This window comes from Callorhinchus milii, unplaced genomic scaffold (genome assembly GCF_018977255.1).
Source record: "Callorhinchus milii isolate IMCB2004 unplaced genomic scaffold, IMCB_Cmil_1.0 Scaffold4, whole genome shotgun sequence".
Classification (NCBI taxonomy): domain Eukaryota; kingdom Metazoa; phylum Chordata; class Chondrichthyes; order Chimaeriformes; family Callorhinchidae; genus Callorhinchus; species Callorhinchus milii.
Genome location: NW_024704745.1, coordinates 62,495,557 through 62,513,717, shown reverse-complemented (window position 1 = coordinate 62,513,717; position 18,161 = coordinate 62,495,557). Strand labels below are relative to the sequence as shown.

At 42.1% G+C, this 18,161-nt stretch overlaps 1 protein-coding gene and 1 long non-coding RNA gene across 2 annotated transcripts; one reads left to right on the top strand and one right to left on the bottom strand.

Annotated features, from left to right (window-relative positions):
- Positions 1 to 6,518: 6,518 nt before the first annotated feature.
- Positions 6,519 to 7,430, bottom strand: LOC103172299. The gene is made up of 2 exons (XR_486927.2): positions 7,369 to 7,430; positions 6,519 to 6,932 (listed from the first exon to the last, which is right to left on the bottom strand). It is a non-coding gene; the product is annotated as an uncharacterized LOC103172299 (long non-coding RNA).
- A 1,200-nt stretch (positions 7,431 to 8,630) lies between these two features.
- Positions 8,631 to 14,996, top strand: dph3 (diphthamide biosynthesis 3). Its single transcript, XM_042334470.1, has 3 exons — positions 8,631 to 8,769; positions 11,420 to 11,494; positions 13,099 to 14,996. Exons 1-3 carry the CDS (start codon positions 8,662 to 8,664, stop codon positions 13,165 to 13,167), a joined length of 252 nt encoding a protein of 83 aa, XP_042190404.1. The 5' UTR covers positions 8,631 to 8,661; the 3' UTR covers positions 13,168 to 14,996.
- Positions 14,997 to 18,161: the final 3,165 nt, after the last annotated feature.

Here is an 18,161-nt window from a genome sequence, read left to right as displayed (position 1 = left end):
ACATACACATAAGACCGTACACATAAAGATGAAATGGAGAATTGATTGAAGTGCTTACAAAGGAGATACAATGATAGTTTGAAAGTAAAGGGATAAGAGAAAGAATTGAGGAAATAGGATTAAAGACTGAAAGGCTAAAAAGATAGAAGTGTGAGATGGAGAGGAAGAGGGAGGAAGGTCCATTTTGTATTTCACATGGGGACAAAAAAACAGGAAGGGACTATTAATTGAACGGAACAAAAATAAAATGTGTGGAAAATGAAAAGGACCTGGGGGTCCTGATTAACAATAAATCAAAGCTCTCATAACAATGCTCTGTGGCAGTGAGTAAAGCAAACCAGAGGTTGGGATGTATAAAAGATCAATAGTAAGCCGAAATAGTGGGGTAATTCTGCCACTGTATAAATGATCGGTGAGACTGTACTTTTTGTGTACAAAAAGGATATGGAGAAATCGAGAGGATACAGAGAGGGGCAACCAGAATGAGTGAGTGAATGAGTGAGTGGATTGGACTATGAGGAATGACTAAGTAAATTCAGATATTCAGGCTGGAAAAGAGAATATTGAGAGGTGACATGATTGCTGTCTTTAAGATACTAAAGGGGCTAGATAATGAAGATCGTGACAGGCTGTTTCAACTAGTCCAGAATAGTAAAGCCAGAGGACATGGCCTGCGATTGATGGGGTGTAAATTCCGAAGAAATCTATGCAAACACTATTTCAGTGAGCGAATAGTAAGAGGCTCCCTAGGGAGATGGTTGATTCCTTCAAACACAGATTAGATAGTTTTCTTTTGGGAAATAACATTATTGGATATGGTGCATAGGTAGTTCAGGACATATGTGCATGCCACCGCCAGGAAGGTGGAAGGCAAACTAGATGAACCTTGGTCTTTTTTTCATCTAGCAGTTATGTTCCAGAGGCTAGATGTGTGGTTGCTGAAGGCTCAGCCACTGATGGTGGTGTAGATAGGTCGGGGGACATGAAGCAAGCATGAGTTTGCTGAGCAGCGGGGGTGAGAAGAAGAGTGGGGTATGAGAAGACAACAGTGAGAAGGGATTTAATAGGTGAGCATGAGGACCTTCAAGTCAATTTATTGGTTGCCAGAAAGCCAGTGGAGCCTGGATGTCTCTGTTGGGAATGTGGAATTTGGTGCAGGCGAGATGTGGGAAATGGAGATTGAGCCAAAACTCACTTGTTTTAAAACAAGCCTTGGACTGAACCATTCCATGGCTTGTCTTTAGGAATTGATGGAAAATGTTTCACCCCCAACGAACTGCTATGCGGGCATACCAGCATTCACTACAGTTTAAAGTAACTATTTCTATATAGCCCGTTGAGAAATTTTGAGCGAGAAATCTTGACATTGTAAGTGCTGAATTAAATGCAGTATTATTATACAATGGCACAATAGGCTACATTCCAAAGAACAATGTAATTGTGTTAGTTCACAAGTATAAGATCATTTCACTACATTCAACAGATTGTAGGATGCGGGAGGGGGAATTTAATCTTTATTTTTGTTGAATTGAGAAATTGTGATGCAAATTGTCCATAGTGCAGGACACCACCACCAAGGCTGAAAAAAGCAGGAGAGAGGGTGATATGTCACGGATTATTTGGTCAGGTAATTTCAGGTTTAGGTTTTAAAAGATTATAGATTGAAGAGTCAACTCAGGAAACTAAGGGCTTCCAAAAATATTGTGGTTCCAGGAAATAATGAGTTATATTGTAGAAAACCATACAATGGGTTTTGATATTAACATAGTTGAATTATGCACAGAACAGATTGTTGAGCAGACCATGCAGATGTGCACATATTAAAATCATTTGCATAGCATTTCTAACATTGAAACATGAAAACGTAAGTCTGTAAAAATTCCGTACAATTTAGTTTAATACAAATATATAAGATCTTGCACCGATTAACATGTTTGGTTTGATGCCTATTGGGAGATGGAACAGAAACAAATGTGGAACAGATAATTGCACTATAAAGGGTTAAGTTACGAGGAAAGGCTGTGTAAACTTGGATTATATTCCCTTGAGTTTAGAAGTTTGAGGGGTGATTTGATTGAGGTACTTAAGATGATAAAGGGATTTGATAGTGTAGTTACAGAGAAGCTATTTCCTCTGATGGGGAATCCAAAACAAGGGGGCATAGTTTTAAAATTAGAACCAGGCCATTCAAGAGTGAAATCAGGAAGCTTTTTATTTGCTCAAAGGGTGGTAGAAATCTGGAATTCTCTCCCCCAAAAGCCCATGGATGCTGAATCCATCCACACCTTCAAGAGTGAAGTTCATAGATTTTTGGTAGGTCAGGGTACTTACTAAGGGATATGGGAAGGAAGTGGAAAATTGGAATGGAAAGGATCAGTTGATGTACAGATCAGCCATGATCTAATTAAATGACAGAACAGGCTCGAAGTGCTGAATGGCCTACTCCTGATCCTATGTTCTTCGACCGTGCCTTCAGCCATTCTCCTACATTCGCTTATCCCCCCCCGGCTTGGGTCCTAATTGCAGACTATCCAGCACCTTGGAAAGTCCTCCCAACACTAAAAGCGCTTTACAAATGTAAGTTTGTAATGTATTAGGTATATTAAAATGTACTTTATGTTCTAGTTTACATATAAATCTAATCCATTTTACAAAATCTCGACACAAAATTGCAAGAGAGGCTTAATTCGGTTGAAAACCTATGGAAGTATGGTTCAGTCTATTTAAATCTTTTCAAAATACCCACCCTACTTTCTTCCCACTATAGAATCATGCTGTTTCCAAATGTGTTGAATATTCTGGTTGTCATTATGCAACCTTATAACTTGTTCCAGCTGCTGATTGCCTTCTGTATAAACAAATACTTTCCAGTGTCTATCCTACTTCCTGATATCTGTTCTAAATTTGCCCTTCATAAACCCAGGTCTCTTGTTGTGCAGAACTCTGCAGCTTGTGAGCCGATCATCTTCATCCTTGCCCAGCTTCACTGGATTGAGTATAAGATCCTTGTCCTCACCTGGAAAGCCTTCCATGGTCTTGTTCTTCCTGCGACCTATTAAAACTTCACCAGCTTATCCGTTCCCTCCACTCTGCCGGCACTGGCTGCTCTATGTCCCTCGCCCTGCCTGCTACACTATTGGCGGTAGGGCCTTCAGCCTTTCTTCCCCCATCCTCTGGAACTCCATCCCAGAGCCCCTCCGCCACCTCCCCTCTTTGGCCTCCTTCAAGGCCAGTCTAAAGATCTTTCTTTTCAAGCGTGCCTTCAGTCATTTCCCCCCCTCTCCACCCCTTACACTACACTTTTCTCTGATCGAAGGCAAAGCCCTCATTGTCCAGCGCCTTGGGACGTCCTCCTGACTTCAAAGGTACTATATAGGCACTATTCAAAGGCTGAAAGCCACACTTTTTACAACTTTTGCTGTTTATTACAGACAGTCTCTACAACACGTGTACTTACTGTTCTCTTCTAAAGGGTCCCATCTGAAACAGAGTTGGGGAAAGGGCAAGTTTAGGATAGACACCAAGGTGTATTTCTTTATACAGAGGGTGACTAGCAGCTGGAAAGTGTTACCAGGAAGTGATTGAGGCAAGAGACTGGACTCATTTTAATAAACGTAACTTGATGATGGGAAAACAATATAACTGGAAGGATATTCTGGAAGGATATGATCAAATGGGCCAAAAGGCTTTCTTCACCCAAAATGATTAAATGAGCAATTATCCTTCATTTGATATTGTGCCTATAACAGAAAAATGTTTCACAGATAATAGCTGTAATAGTGACAGCATCCAATTTGCCCATAGCAATGTCCCACAAACAGCTGTGAAGTGAATGACCAATTTTATCTGGATTATCCTATGACCTGCTGCGCATTTCCAACAATTTAGTTTTATTTCATTACTTGTGCCCTCTGGTGGAATTAATATGGTGTGTACCCACAATAGAAATTATTGGATAAATGGTGCCCAGCACAGCATTTCAATGATACTGCTTGAAAGCTGCATAAAAGCATGCTGAGTTACTCCAAGTCTTTGCCAGTTAAATAAAAGTCTCCATGTCTCAAGGTGGTTCTTTACAATTAAGAGTCCATCCAGTATATCGGAGGATGAAACTTATGAAATACTATACATATTAATTACACTATACACCAAAACAATAATTTGGTCACTCAATCCACGACTGCTTGTGGGACACTGCTGTGCGTAATTGGCTGCCGGGTTTCGCCCACTAGTATACAGTAAATTTACCTTACAGTATATTCTGTGAAGCGCTTTGAGACGTCTAGAAGACATGAAAAGCGCTATATCAAATGCAAGGATTATTATTATCACAGACCCAAACCTATGCTTACCTGATGTACACACAGCCATTATACTAATATAAAGTATCTGAGAGAAAATTTGCTATGCTTTATAGCTCTGTGATTTTTCCTAAGAAATATGGACAGGGAGGCAATGCCACCTCAACAATAGGAAACATTATGGTTAAGCATAATTCCTAAAGAACCTGGGTATCTGGAGCAATTTAGTTTGCTAATCGGGCGCCAGAATTCACAGGAGTTCTCATGCCCTGGGTTTTATTAAAGAGAAATATTACGGTCTATTTTAGTGAACAATACAAGTGCAAATTATAAAGTTCCTAAGAATTTTTTTCCCAATATTCTCACTTCCTATCCTATGTGCACTTGCTCCTGTTTGGGTATACTGAAGTTCCATTGGGGTCAGCAACACCAAAATAGTCATTTTACATGTTTTGGCCGAGACATTGAATGTCACTAAGAAATTTGACTGTGGCTAGCAGAGGTTTGTGGAGTCCTGTAGCTCAGTAGTTAGAACATTCACCTTGCAAGCGAGAGACCTGGGTTTGATTCCCAACAGGGCGAAATGTTGGGCAAGTTTCCTTACTCCACGTCTCTGCTTACCTGGCAGTAAGTAGGAATCCAGTTGTTAGTCGATTGCTGGATCGCTTTTCTGGGTATAATAATCCTTCAAAAAAAACAATAATTTGGTCACTCAATCCACGACTGTTTGTGGGACACTGCTGTATGTAATTGGCTGCCGGGTTTCGCCCACTAGTATACAGTAAATTTACCTTACAGTATATTCTGTGAAGCGCTTTGAGACGTCTAGAAGACATGAAAAGCGCTATATCAAATGCAAGGATTATTATCACAGACCCAAACCTATGCTTACCTGATGTCCACATATCCATATTGAATGAAATTTGTTGAACAGCAATCAGAACTATGAATCCTGGGTGATTTCACGTCCTCCTGACGCGTAAAGCGCAATATAAATGCAATTTGTTGTTGTTGATTTTCTTCTCCCAAGTACAGGGATGCGAAGGGCAATTGAACAACTCCCAACTATTGCCTTGGCTATTAGCAGCTAACTCAGCACAAATATGGAATTGAACTTACAATATTCTGGCCGGTATGGCTCAGTGGTAACAGAAAAGTGTAATCATAGTCTAATTGTGAGAAAATACAGAAAATGAATTCCAAATTCTGAGATTACCATGTCAAGTGGGTGTCCTGTCCCATTATGCCTCCACTCCTCATTGCTTTACCATGGGCAGTAAGAATGCTGACGAGCTTAAAGAATCCTTTGATGAAAGTGTATTTATTGTTTTTTGCTGCCCATGTTTAACAAGTTCAACTTACTCCTCCAAATTGAAGCACCGATGATTCACCTTTTGCACCCAGCAGTGATGATGCTATCCAAAGATGTTCTTTTGAGATTTGTCAACCTTGTGATAGCTACAAATATAAATGTTACGGAATTAAATTACATTGATTCTTGTATACAGTTCCGAATGTCTGAAGCGTTTGTGACCTTTGAGACAAATAACTATGCAAGAAAAGTAAACATAACTGATACAACATCATATCAAATATTCTTGGTTGAATTTGTGCAATTTTTTCAGCAAAGGACTGGATTACATGAGAAAGGCAAAGCCTTTAGAAGATCCTGTACTTAGACGTCTGTCTTTTGCACCTCTTTGCTCATCCTCATCAAAGGTACTGACAATGTAGGAGGATAGCACATCTCAAGGAGCCAAGGAACATTTAATGGATCTCTCCAAAGAAAGCTAGTGCATTTTCACATGCTTCACAATTTTCTTCACACGGGTATTGCAAAGTGCCATGTATTCGGAGATAGATAGATTTTTAAAAACTAAAGGGATTAAGGGATAGGGCAGGTAAATGGAATTAGGCTGGAAGATCAGCCTTGATCTTATTAAATGGCGGGGCAGGCTTGAGGATCCAAACAGCCTACTCCTGCTCCTATTTCTTATGTTCTTTTATTAATCTAACCAGTCATGTATCAGCATCTTTCCGTGATATAGAGGCAATGATTTATTGATTTCCTGATGTGATCAGTGCATAACAAATGAATCATCTGTTTTCCGAATTGAGGGATTATCAAATCTATGACACATTTCCTGAATATGACAGCACTATGAGAATTGATGAATTTGATATAAAATAAACAGTAAGTGGCCAGGCAAGATTCTCTATGGTTTCAAAATTTGTAAAATTAATTTGTTTAATCCCCACAGCAACATTTCATGTGAAAGACTATTCAGCATAGTACGGAAAATAATAACCAATACGAGAAGTTCATTGGGAAAAAACCCTCTCACACAGCAACCCATGTCCAATGTGTATCAAGAGACAACAATGGTGAGGAAACACTATGCGCTATACTGGCAGCGAAAATCAATATTCCTGAAATGTCACAAGTGGAAGCCATCACTTGAACTGTGCAAAAAGGCAAAATCTGGTATATATATTAGTTTGTCCAGCCAAAAGGAACACTCTACAGGGTAACGGAAGCAGTCGGAGTTTGCGTAGGCAACTACATTTATTTGTTTTACTGTATCCTTCTTTAGCCTCTTGAAATGTTGGGAGGTGTGCTATTTGGTAGGACTGGAGGAAGATGAAAACAACAAAGATAAACAAGATTAATCTGAAACAATTTGGCAGTAAATATCAGATAGATATTAACTATAATATAAATATTTTCAAACTGTAATAAATTATATATAGTTCTAAAAAATATATATACATATCACACACACAAATATATTATCAGGCCCAGCTCTTGTATATATTATTTATAAATGTTACAATAATTCTTAATAAATATGGTAATAAATAAATGTCAATATTATACATTAACTAGAAAGTCTTATAGTTTATGATGGAAACAATACATTGAGTACTTCAAAGTTTACACATTTTAACTGAGGAGAGGGGTAAGTCAGAGGTCCTATGGTTAGAGCACTTGACTCGCAAGCGAGAGGACCTGGGTTTGATTCCCGGGAGGGCGAAACGTTTTCTTACTCCACGTGCTTCTGTTTACCTTGCAGTGAGGCGCCAGTTGTTAATCCATTGCCGGATCGCTTTACCGGGGAGTAGTAAGCCCTTTTTAAAAAAAATTGGTTACTTAATCCACGACTGTTTGTGGGACGCCGCTGTGTGCGATTGGCTGTCGCGGCGTCTTGCCCACAAAAAATAAAAGTCAGTTCGCTTCACGGTACATCCTGCGAAGCGCTTTGAGACGCCTCGAGAACGTGGCAAGGCGCCAAATCAAATGAAAGTATTGTTATGATTGCGCTGGTACGTCCTCCTGATGTGAGAGGCGCTACACAAATCCAATTTTGCATTGTATTTGTGTTTATTAGGATGAAGGTCCGATGTTAGTGCAACAAGTGCCAACCAGTGTGGGGCGGGTTTTGTGTTGTTGTGCGGGAAAGCACGGGTTTGGGTGGGTGGGTAATATTTTTTTATTTTAACCTGAAAAACACGGTCCCCCCCCACCCCCCGAAAACACTTCCTTACACTGTTTGAAAAGCACTAAACTCGTCACTCTGCTGCTCACAGGAGGCAACGTGTAACATTGGGCTACAAACTCATTATCATTTCTGGCCCTGAGGGCGACAGCGGGTTACAGACAGAGCCTCACCCGCACCGCTCCCCACCCCGAGCCTCACCCGCACCTCACCCGCACCGCTCCCCACCCCGAGCCTCACCCGCACCTCACCCGCACCGCTCCCCGAGCCTCACCCGCACCGCTCCCCGAGCCTCACCTACTCCCCACCCCGAGCCTCACCCGCACCGCTCCCCACCCCGAGCCTCACCCTCTCCCCCACCCCGAGCCTCTCACACACACGCCGGGCCTGAGCCTCTCTCTCCCCCCCTGAGCCTCACCCGCTCCCCACCCCCCGAAGCCGGGCCTGAGCCTCTCACCCCCCGGAGCCGGGCCTGAGCCTCTCCCCCCGGAGCCGGGCCTGAGCCTCTCTCCCCCCCGGAGCCGGGCCTGACCTCTCTCCCCCCCGGAGCCGGGCCTGAGCCTCTCACCCCCCGGATCCGGGCCTGACCTCTCCCCCTCCCCGGGGCCGGGGCTGACCTCTCCCCCGGGGCCGGGGCTGACCTCTCCCCCCCCCCGGGGCCGGGGCTGACCTCTCCCCCCGGGGCCGGGCCTGTCCTCTCCCCCCCGGGGCCGGGCCTGTCCTCTCCCCCCCGGGGCCGGGCCTGACCTCTCCCCCTCCCCGGGGCCGGGCCTGTCCTCTCCCCCCCGGGGCCGGGCCTGTCCTCTCCCCCCGGGGCCGGGCCTGTCCTCTCCCCCCCCCGGGGCCGGGGCTGAGCCGCCGTCATGTCTGTTTTCCATGACGAGGTGGAGATCGAGGATTTCGAGTATGACGAGGAGGCGGAGGCCTACACCTACCCGTGTCCGTGCGGAGACCGCTTCACCATCAGCAAGGTCTGGGCCTGCAGCCCGGGAGCCGCGCTCACTCACTGCCCCGGGAGCCGCGCTCACTGCCCCGGGAGCCGCGCCTCACTGCCCCGGGAGCCGCGCTCACTCACTGCCCCGGGAGCCGCGCTCACTGCCCGGGAGCCGCGCTCACTGCCCCGGGAGCCGCGCCTCACTCACTGCCCCGGGAGCCGCGCTCACTGCCCCGGGAGCCGCGCTCACTGCCCCGGGAGCCGCGCCTCACTGCCCCGGGAGCCGCGCCTCACTGCCCCGGGAGCCGCGCTCACTGCCCCGGGAGCCGCGCTCACTGCCCCGGGAGCCGCGCTCACTGCCCCGGGAGCCGCGCCTCACTGCCCCGGGAGCCGCGCCTCACTGCCCCGGGAGCCGCGCTCACTGCCCCGTATTATTATTATTATTATTATTGTATTATTGAGTAGTATTGTTTGGACCCGTTACTCGCAATAACTGATCGCCAACTCACACAGAGCCTCATACAGATGGACATTGTTATCCACTGGTAGTTTTTGAGCCCCAGGAAATCAGAGCCCAACTTACAGACAGTTTTATATTTGAAGGAAAGGCCCTCAGACAGCACTTGTGAAACACAGCGGAGGGTGAGGAGGATTTGGTTTCACGCCGCGAGTTGCGCCGATCTGGAATGCACCGCCTTGAAAGGGCGATGGAAGCCGATGCGGTAACACCTTTCAAGAGAGAAGCGGATAATTATTCGGGGAAGGACAAGTTTGCAGGGAGGGCCGTGGGGGAGGGAGAGCGCGGGGGGAGTGGGGTTGATTTGGGTGGAGCCGGCACAGACACGGTGGGCCGAATGGCCTCCCTTTTCTCTGCTGTATAATTCTACGGTTCCTAGTTGTCAACTCGCTGCTGAGCTAACCAGATCGTGCCGGCGGCCGCTCTTGCGAGCATGTCCAGTGGTTGCGAAGATGCTGCTGACACTGTGCGCAGGAAAGTGGTCAGTCAGTGCAGGAAACCGGCCTGTCAGCCAGAAGTCTATCATGGGATGGGTTAAGGAATATATAGTAAACCCACCGCTTATCAGGTGTCTGGAATTTGGATCTTGCTGGACCAGGCCAGAAACCCCCCCAAAAAATGCTTTTCAAAAGAATTCTGCAGCTTGCGCATGCAGACTCTCTCCTAGCGCTTGCCAACACCCCGCTGAACAGACTCGCCAACCTTGCTGGCTTTCAGGGATATCGACTTTGACTCGAGTTGTTTGAATCTCGTGAGCAAAATATACTTTATAAGCTATCTTCTGCTTGTGGGATTTTCAAACAATTGCAATGCCGATACCGGCATTTACTGGCATTTTTCAAATTGCTGGTAAATAGTGGTGAAGGCATTGTAATTGCACACTGCCGGAAATACCGACTTGCCGAATCCCTCCCCTATTATTCCGGCTAACTGACGTTTACGCGTACGTGAATTTGTTTCCAGCGCCTTGGGATGTCCTTCTGATTTACAGTAAATCCTGTGAAGAGCTTTGAGACAAATAATTATACAGAATGTACAGCATGGAAATGAGACATTTATGGCTCAACTAGTCTGGATGCTGACCTACTCCTGACGTGAAATACTCTATTCTTACCACCCTCTACATAAAGAAGTTCCCCTAAACTCCCTTTTAGATCTGCTACTATCTTTATGGCTCCTCGTTTTGGACTCTTCACCAAAGGGAAACGGACTGCCAGCGTCCACCTTTAATGAATACTTCCATAATCTTAACCACCTTTATAACATCTCGTCTTAATTATCTCATCTCCAGAGGAAAAATCTCCAGTCTTTCTTGGGATGAAATGCATTCATCCATCCCTGGTAGTATCCCCTGGGAGCTTCTGCTGCACTGGATCTAATGTTATAAGCATTTTGAGTCACTACCCTGCGTGAAGGGCACTATATAAATGCAAGTTGTTGTAATGTTATTCCAGCATTATGGTGAACTGAACTGCACACAGTACTCCAAATGTGGTCTAACCAAGATTTTATAGAAATGTTGTTTGTTTTCCATTATAGTATGATGAAAACCCAAATGTTAATTTACCTTTAATGCAGATAATATTTGAAGTATACACTTGGGTAGCTCGAGGAACTCCATCTCAGCCTTCTTGCTGATCTGAAATGCCAACTGCTAATGAAAATGTTTGGAAACTCCCATAAACTAAACAGTGGCTTGACATGTGCACAGAGTATGGCTGGCAGTGACAGTAACTGAATAAGTGTGTGATGTCTTTTAACTGAAGAGGTGCTGTCTAACATTTTTTGTTAAATAAACCTTGCATTTGATATACAACAACAACAACAGCTTATAGCAGCTTATCATGTTATTTTTTCAAAATATTTCTCAGGATTTTTACTGTGAAGTGTAGTGACTGTTTATTTGTAGGCAAACACTAACCAATTTGTGCATAGCAATGTTCCACAAAAGCCACAAAGTGAATGTTCATTTTTTAGCTAGAGGAGCTGTCAGTAAAAACACCAGGAGAAACTCACTTCTCTTTTCAAATACTGCCTGGTCAGGGAGTTGGAAACTCTATAGGAAAATGTATCTCTCAGTGATGGTAATTGTGTGTAAAGGAAGATTTCCCTGACCATTACATGTTTTCGAAATTGATTAGAAACTTGATAGATGCTTTTTGTCTTTCAGGAAGATCTGGAGAATGGGGAAGATGTGGCAACATGCCCTAGTTGCTCTTTAATAGTTCGAGTCATTTACGATAAGGTAAGTTAGAAGGTATTTATTACAATGATAATTTAAAAAATAAAATAAATTTTGAGGCGAACATAAACTTGCTTATAAAAATAATTCTAATCAAATTATTTGGAAAATAAGTATGACATTCAGCTCAACGTAATCCACGACTGTTTGTAGGACACTGCTGTGCACAATTGACTGTCGCGTTTCACCCACAAAATACAGCCAATTCACTTTACAGTATATTCTGTGAAGTGCTTTGAGATGCCTCGTAGACTTGATGTGGCACGATATCAAATGCAAGCATTATTATTATAAGATGATAAAACAGGTTATAAACGTCCTCATTTATAAGCTCTCAGTTGTACACCTGTCAGTAAAAAACATAACAAAATCAACGTTATGAAGAAATCCTCCTCGGGGTATAGGTAAACAGGGTCCCCTTGGAGCTGAGCTGGCTCCAAAGTGACGTATTTGGCGAGTGAATGTCTCCATGGAGTCAATCCTCTAGTGCGTCCCTTTAGAGAGTGCACACTCCATTGCAGACACGGGCATATTTCTGTGTGTAAGTGGCATACATATGTGGAACTCGGTTTGGATACCCATCAGCATGGTGATCGGTTTCTGCATGTCACATACCTGGCTAGCCAAAAAAACGTCCAAGGCATGAGCTGTATTCATAAACAACAGCAAAAACAAAATTACATTTGTAAAGTGCCTTTCACGTCGGGAGGACGTCCCAAGGTGCTGAACAGGCCGAGTTATGGACCCGAGCTGGGGGTCGGGGTGGGGGAGGGTGGAGGGCAGGGGGGGAAGCAGGGAGATCGAAAGCACGGTCGAAGAGGAAGGTCTTTAGGTGGGTCTTGAAGGTGGCAAGGGAGGGGGTGAGACGGAGAGACTGCGGGATGGAGTTTCAGAAGGTGGGTGCAGAGTGGCTGAAATCCCGTCTGCCAATAATGGGGTGAGCAAGGTGGGGGACATGAAGCGGGTTACGAGGTCGGAGAGGTAGGGGGGAGCAAGACGGCTTTGAAGGTGACAGCCAGGATCTTGAACAACAACAAATTAGATTTGTATTGCGCCTTTCACGTCAGGAGGATGTCCCTATCACACCTGTTGTGTTTGCCAATCCTTTGACATATCTATATAACGTTTAGGAATTGCAGTCTCGAAACTTAACTGAAGCATAAGCAGTACCTCTCCCACACGACGTGGAATGGAAATCTGTTTTTAAAAAATATGCTTGCAGCAACCAATGAAGTTGTTGAGGTGAACACAACCAGTGGGGTGGTGAGAGTGAAAGGAAGACATTCACTGTTAAAAGAGGACATACCTGACATGCCAGAGGGCGTCTTTTTATCCCACTTTGTTGCTTGAGGCGACTATTTAGATTTTGGTACTCAAACTGGAGTAGATTTCCGAGTTAACAGCAAACAGTGGATTTGATCCTGAGATTCATTGATTTCCATTTCCACCAGAGGGAGCCCTAAAGCAGCATATAATCCAGAGCTGTTGTGGCAGGGAGTTTGTAAACTTCCAACAAACATGTTTCAGCAAAAAATTGTCTTAGTCAAAATTGTATGTTGTATCTCTGTTGTTGTGTGATGTGTTCTAATGTCTTGCTTTTGCTTCAGGATCAGTTCATGTCTGGAGAAGTAGTGGAGGCAGCAACCACAAAGAAACTGGAAAGTTTGCAATGCTGATATAGCAAGGACCGCAATTCTGATGGTCACAGGTGACATCACCCTTGGATGAGTCTAATAATCAAGAAATGAAGATGAACCCTGGTTATACAGACTAGAAGTGTTTTAATATATGCAAAATGTGGACAAGTCTCCGTTGCTAGAGTATGAATTCTGCAGTTTATGAGATTATGCATGTGATAGTTCAATTTCAAATTGGAAACTTTATAGACACCCAAGTTTCAAATAAACTCTAGTGGGCCATCAATCTTGATTTGCCTCAGGACAGCTATGATTAGAACCATATTCCAAACAGAAATGCATGGTCATTGGGTGCAATATTCTATTTTTTTCAAAATTCTATTAAAATCTATAATAAATTGCTACATTAATGGACTGGATTATCGGGATGTAAAACGGTAAATCTCTAAATCTATGTTACATTTTGGTACATGCAGCAATCCTTTCCAAATTGTGGCCGATCTGTAATTCATAAGTACAGTATTTCAAGCACAGGGACTTAAGACTCACTCTTGCTCGATTGGGGGATGGTGATGGGGGGAAAAGAACTGAGAACTGCCTGTCACTGCAACACTGTGGATGCTAACCTATTGGTATCTTGCTCACTTTTTGGTATGTATTCTGAAAACCTTTATGAAGCTTATTTCATGCAATTGATAATTGGCTTCATAGTAGAGCGAGAGATGTTGCAATTATACCAAAGAATGCATTAATTTACAGTGTATTAAAATGATTCGGATTGTTTAACTGGTCAGATTTAACAAAGTGGTGGAGTTTATATAGCTGTTTTCCTAAAACACTATGCTATCAGATAAAACTATTTAAGAATTATGTTTCTGTAACTCAACTGTTGTAGCTGGGGAAAGCAAAGTTACTGTACTGATTTTCAGTGCTGTGCTGTGATTGATCGATCCACAGGTTAGTAGAAATCAAATGCTCTGGTTCCTGGCTAGTAAGTCTTATCTATCAAGAATTGAAATACACTTAAGATTTCATGTGGGTAGTTAATAACCTTGTATGCAATGCCTATTCTGTTTATTATTATAAACGATTATAGACTTATTTTGGTGTGTGTTTGAAAAGTTGTTGAAGTACTTTTGTGATGAAGTTTCTAATTTTGGATGATGTGTGATTCAGAGTTTTACGAGTGTGACTGAAAATATATGTTGAATTTCCACCTATAAGAGTTATATTCTTGTGATTTGAGAGTTTTACCAATATTTTATATGCCTTTGTGATGCTGCACGAAAAAAAACAAATTGATAGCTATTCACCAATTTGGAATTTGATTAAAAAAAACCTTGTTCATTAAATCTAAGTGGTAGTGGTTGTTCAAAGTTTGCAAATATGCCTTTGTGTCTGCATTTAAAACAAAGAATTCTGATCTAACTTAAAACAGGGTATCCAGTTATTTGAATACCATGATTGATTTGATTAGACACATACCGATTGAAGTAGAATTTTTAATATAAATTGGAAGAGAATGGACAGCAAAATAATCAAAAATTAAATTGTACCTTATGCTCACAAACATTCTCCCTTAACCTTTTATTTATCTCCTGCTTCTGTGTTGCACATCATTCCTGAGTTAGCCAAGCAGAAGAAATTCCCAGATATAAGATCATAAAGATAAGGTAGGACATGAAGGGATTTATAGGTGAGGTTACAAAGCAAGCTCTAATTTATTATGTATTGTAATACACTAATATACTGGAAGGTGGCAGGAAAGGTTTTAGAGAAACCTGTTTAAATCACTGAAAGTTGTTATGTTTGAACCACATGCTTTTAAGGAAATAAAACACAAAATGAATAAAGGCAATATGACCAATCAAGCCTGTTCAGTCCATTCACAACTACCCCAAAATACTCTTTTTTCCTTCTCTCAACCTCAGTTGCTCTCTAATGTCCACTTTATTCCATCAATCTCAAAAGCTAACAAAGCAAAGCTCCAGACAATCACTAGGTCCTTATTCTGCATATTCATCCTTCATACCTACAGTCCTGACTGGCTTCCATTTATAGTAGAAATATGAAAGGGTTTGATAAGATGCAAATTGCTAGGTATTTTCCTCTTTTTAGTGAGTCCAAAATGAGTGGGCCTATACGATACCAAATAATAGATCTAATAGAGAGTTTGGGAGGAACTTAACGCAGAGCATAATCAGAATGTGAAACTCACTGTTGAAAGAGACGGTTACAGCAAAATGCATTTATAATCTATGTATTTAAGAGGAATATTTTTCCAGTTTTCTTATCAATGAATCCCATTAGAAAATCACACACATCATACCTCAATGCCCAGTATTGTATTAACTATAACATGCAAGCATAGATACCACAGCTTTATAGCTTAACACACAACAGAAGATTGATCAGATCAGGAACTCTTAAGCCAGTCTCAGCTCCTTCGAATTTTTTTTCATGTTCCAAGAATTAACCGTCACAGGCTTTCAATTTTCACTCTAAAAATAATTTAAATGAACCCCCATCCTTTGTTAATTATATCAAGTTGGTTCCTATTTATCCAAGAGTCAGCCAGCCGTTCTAGCTATAAATTCAGATATTGGGTCTTATAAAAAGAAGTATCCGAACACTTATTTTGTTAATGTTGATATTATTCACTACCTCGGAGACAGACTTACAGGTTTAGGAGTCCATCGCCTTGACCTAGCTTAGAGCATGCACGGGAGAGATGTGCTTTTTTGACCTCCTCTGGACTCTGGTCTGATTTAATAATAAATAATCAAATATTAAATTGTACCTTATGCTCACAAACATACTCCCTTAACCTTTTATTGATCTCCTGCTTCTATCTTGCATATCATTTCCGAATTAGCCAAGCGGAAGGAATAACCAAATATATAAATAATGTTTCACCCACAAAATATAAAGTAAATCCGCTTTACAATATATTCTGTGAAGCACCTTGAGATGTCTTGGAGACGTGAAAAGGCAGTATATCAAATGCAAGGATTATTATTATAAGAGGAAACAATGCATACATAAGGGAGATGGCAATAGAGGGATGTAGAAGAGGATATAGAAAGGGTGGGGGCTTGTGGTGGACTATAAACACTAGAGCAGACCAGTTGGGTCAATGCCTCTTTCCGTGCTATAATGTTCTATGTAATTCTATAAACAATCATGTTACACTGATGCTTTGAAATCACTCTTTATACTTATCATCTTATCAGACTTGCTGAGTTATGTTTCTGGCTGAACATTGATTCCTCATTTTCATTTCATACTGTTCTATAGACGTGATATCTTGCAGCTTGAAAAATGTTTTTGACATTACAAAGACATTGGATTGTATTTTTTGTGAAGGGATCAGCTTAAGGTCACAAATACCAGTAAATACATAATGATTGCATTGTGAACAGATCAGTCAAGCAACGTGAGGGTATCATTAAATAATTTCTTCCTACCTTCACAAACCCTTTTTTAAATCAGACTACGAGCAACTGGCTAGATACCAGCTGGTCAAAACCTGCAAACTAAGTGAAGAGTTTTGCAACTTAACTTGTATTCAAATAACATAAACATGTCATAATTCCATGTATCAATTAACGGGTGCAGCTTGAAATAGATAATTCTTCAAAGCCTCCATGCAAATTCCACAGAAACTGATCTCCTGCATCAGGAACACAAGGTTCATATCCTCATGTTACACAATTCCTGTTACAAAGCAACGTTCAGCATTTCTTATAAAGAAATACTCAGTTAGAGGCACATGAACATCTATGTTTTCAGAAGCAATTTAGAGTCAATGGCCAAATAACTGGGAATGTTTAAAGTTCTAACTCCCTGAAACTTTTCTCACTCATCTTTGGAAAAATTGTACCAGGCTATAATGTTACACATTTCTATTACCAATATCAAAGTTCTATTAAGCTAATTTATATACAACCTTTTATATTGCAAATGGTCCCTTCACAGTCTTATGATGTGAAACATGAAACTTAGCCTACGTTCACAATTAGCTGACACCTAAAACCTGTCAGTTTTTATTCTGGATGCATTTACACATTTGTTAAAGCCATCAATGCTAGTTTTGTAACCACTTGAAATGCTTTATAGGTCATCACTCTTGAGTGTTTAAAGGTAGGCACTCTTCATGAAAGCAGTACAGTATTTGGTATTTCATTTTTCATTGTTTAAAAGAGAATCAATCACATGAATTGCTTTGGAATCATTGCTTGTAGCATTACTTGTATATGATGCCACAGGATGATGAGAAGCAGATTTCCTCTGGCATTCTCCACTCCTTCCCAAACAAAAAAGAAGTTTCCCTCAAAAACTTTTGACAAAGAGGTAACAAAGGAAATCCACGAATGCTGTAAAGCTGAAATAAACAACAACACTAACAACAACTTGCATTTATAAAGCACCCTTTATGCAGGTAGCTTCTCAGAATGCTTAACAATGGCAGAGGTGGGAGAGAGGGAGGTGACTGTAATCATGGTCAAGAGGAAAATCTTCAGATGCAATCTGAAGATGGGTAAGGAGGGGGCAAGTCGGAGGGATTGAGGTAGAGAGTTCCTGAGTTTCAGGGTGTAGTGGCAGAAGGCAAAGCCACCGATGATGGAGTGGAGGGGACGACGGACGGGTAGAAAGCTGGAGCCAGCTGAATGAAGGAGGGGGTGTTGGAGTGGGATGTCAGCAGGTCAGAGAGGTGGGGAGGTTCTAGGGCACAAATTGATTTATAAATAAGTTTGAGGATTTTGAAATAGATCCGCTTTGCAATAGGGAGCCGGTGGGGTGATAGAGAATGTGGAGTTTGGTACACGTGAGAATGTGGGCAGTGATGGTTTGGATAACTTGGACAATGCTGGAAACACAGCAGGTGAGTCAGCATTTGTAAAAGAAGGATAGATTGATGCTTAAGGTATGATTCTTCACCACAACATTCTTCTTATCTCACTATCTGAAAGGAACAAGCAAGTTGTCAGAGAAATTGATGAAATGAAAGGTGAAGGAAAATTGGTGTGTGG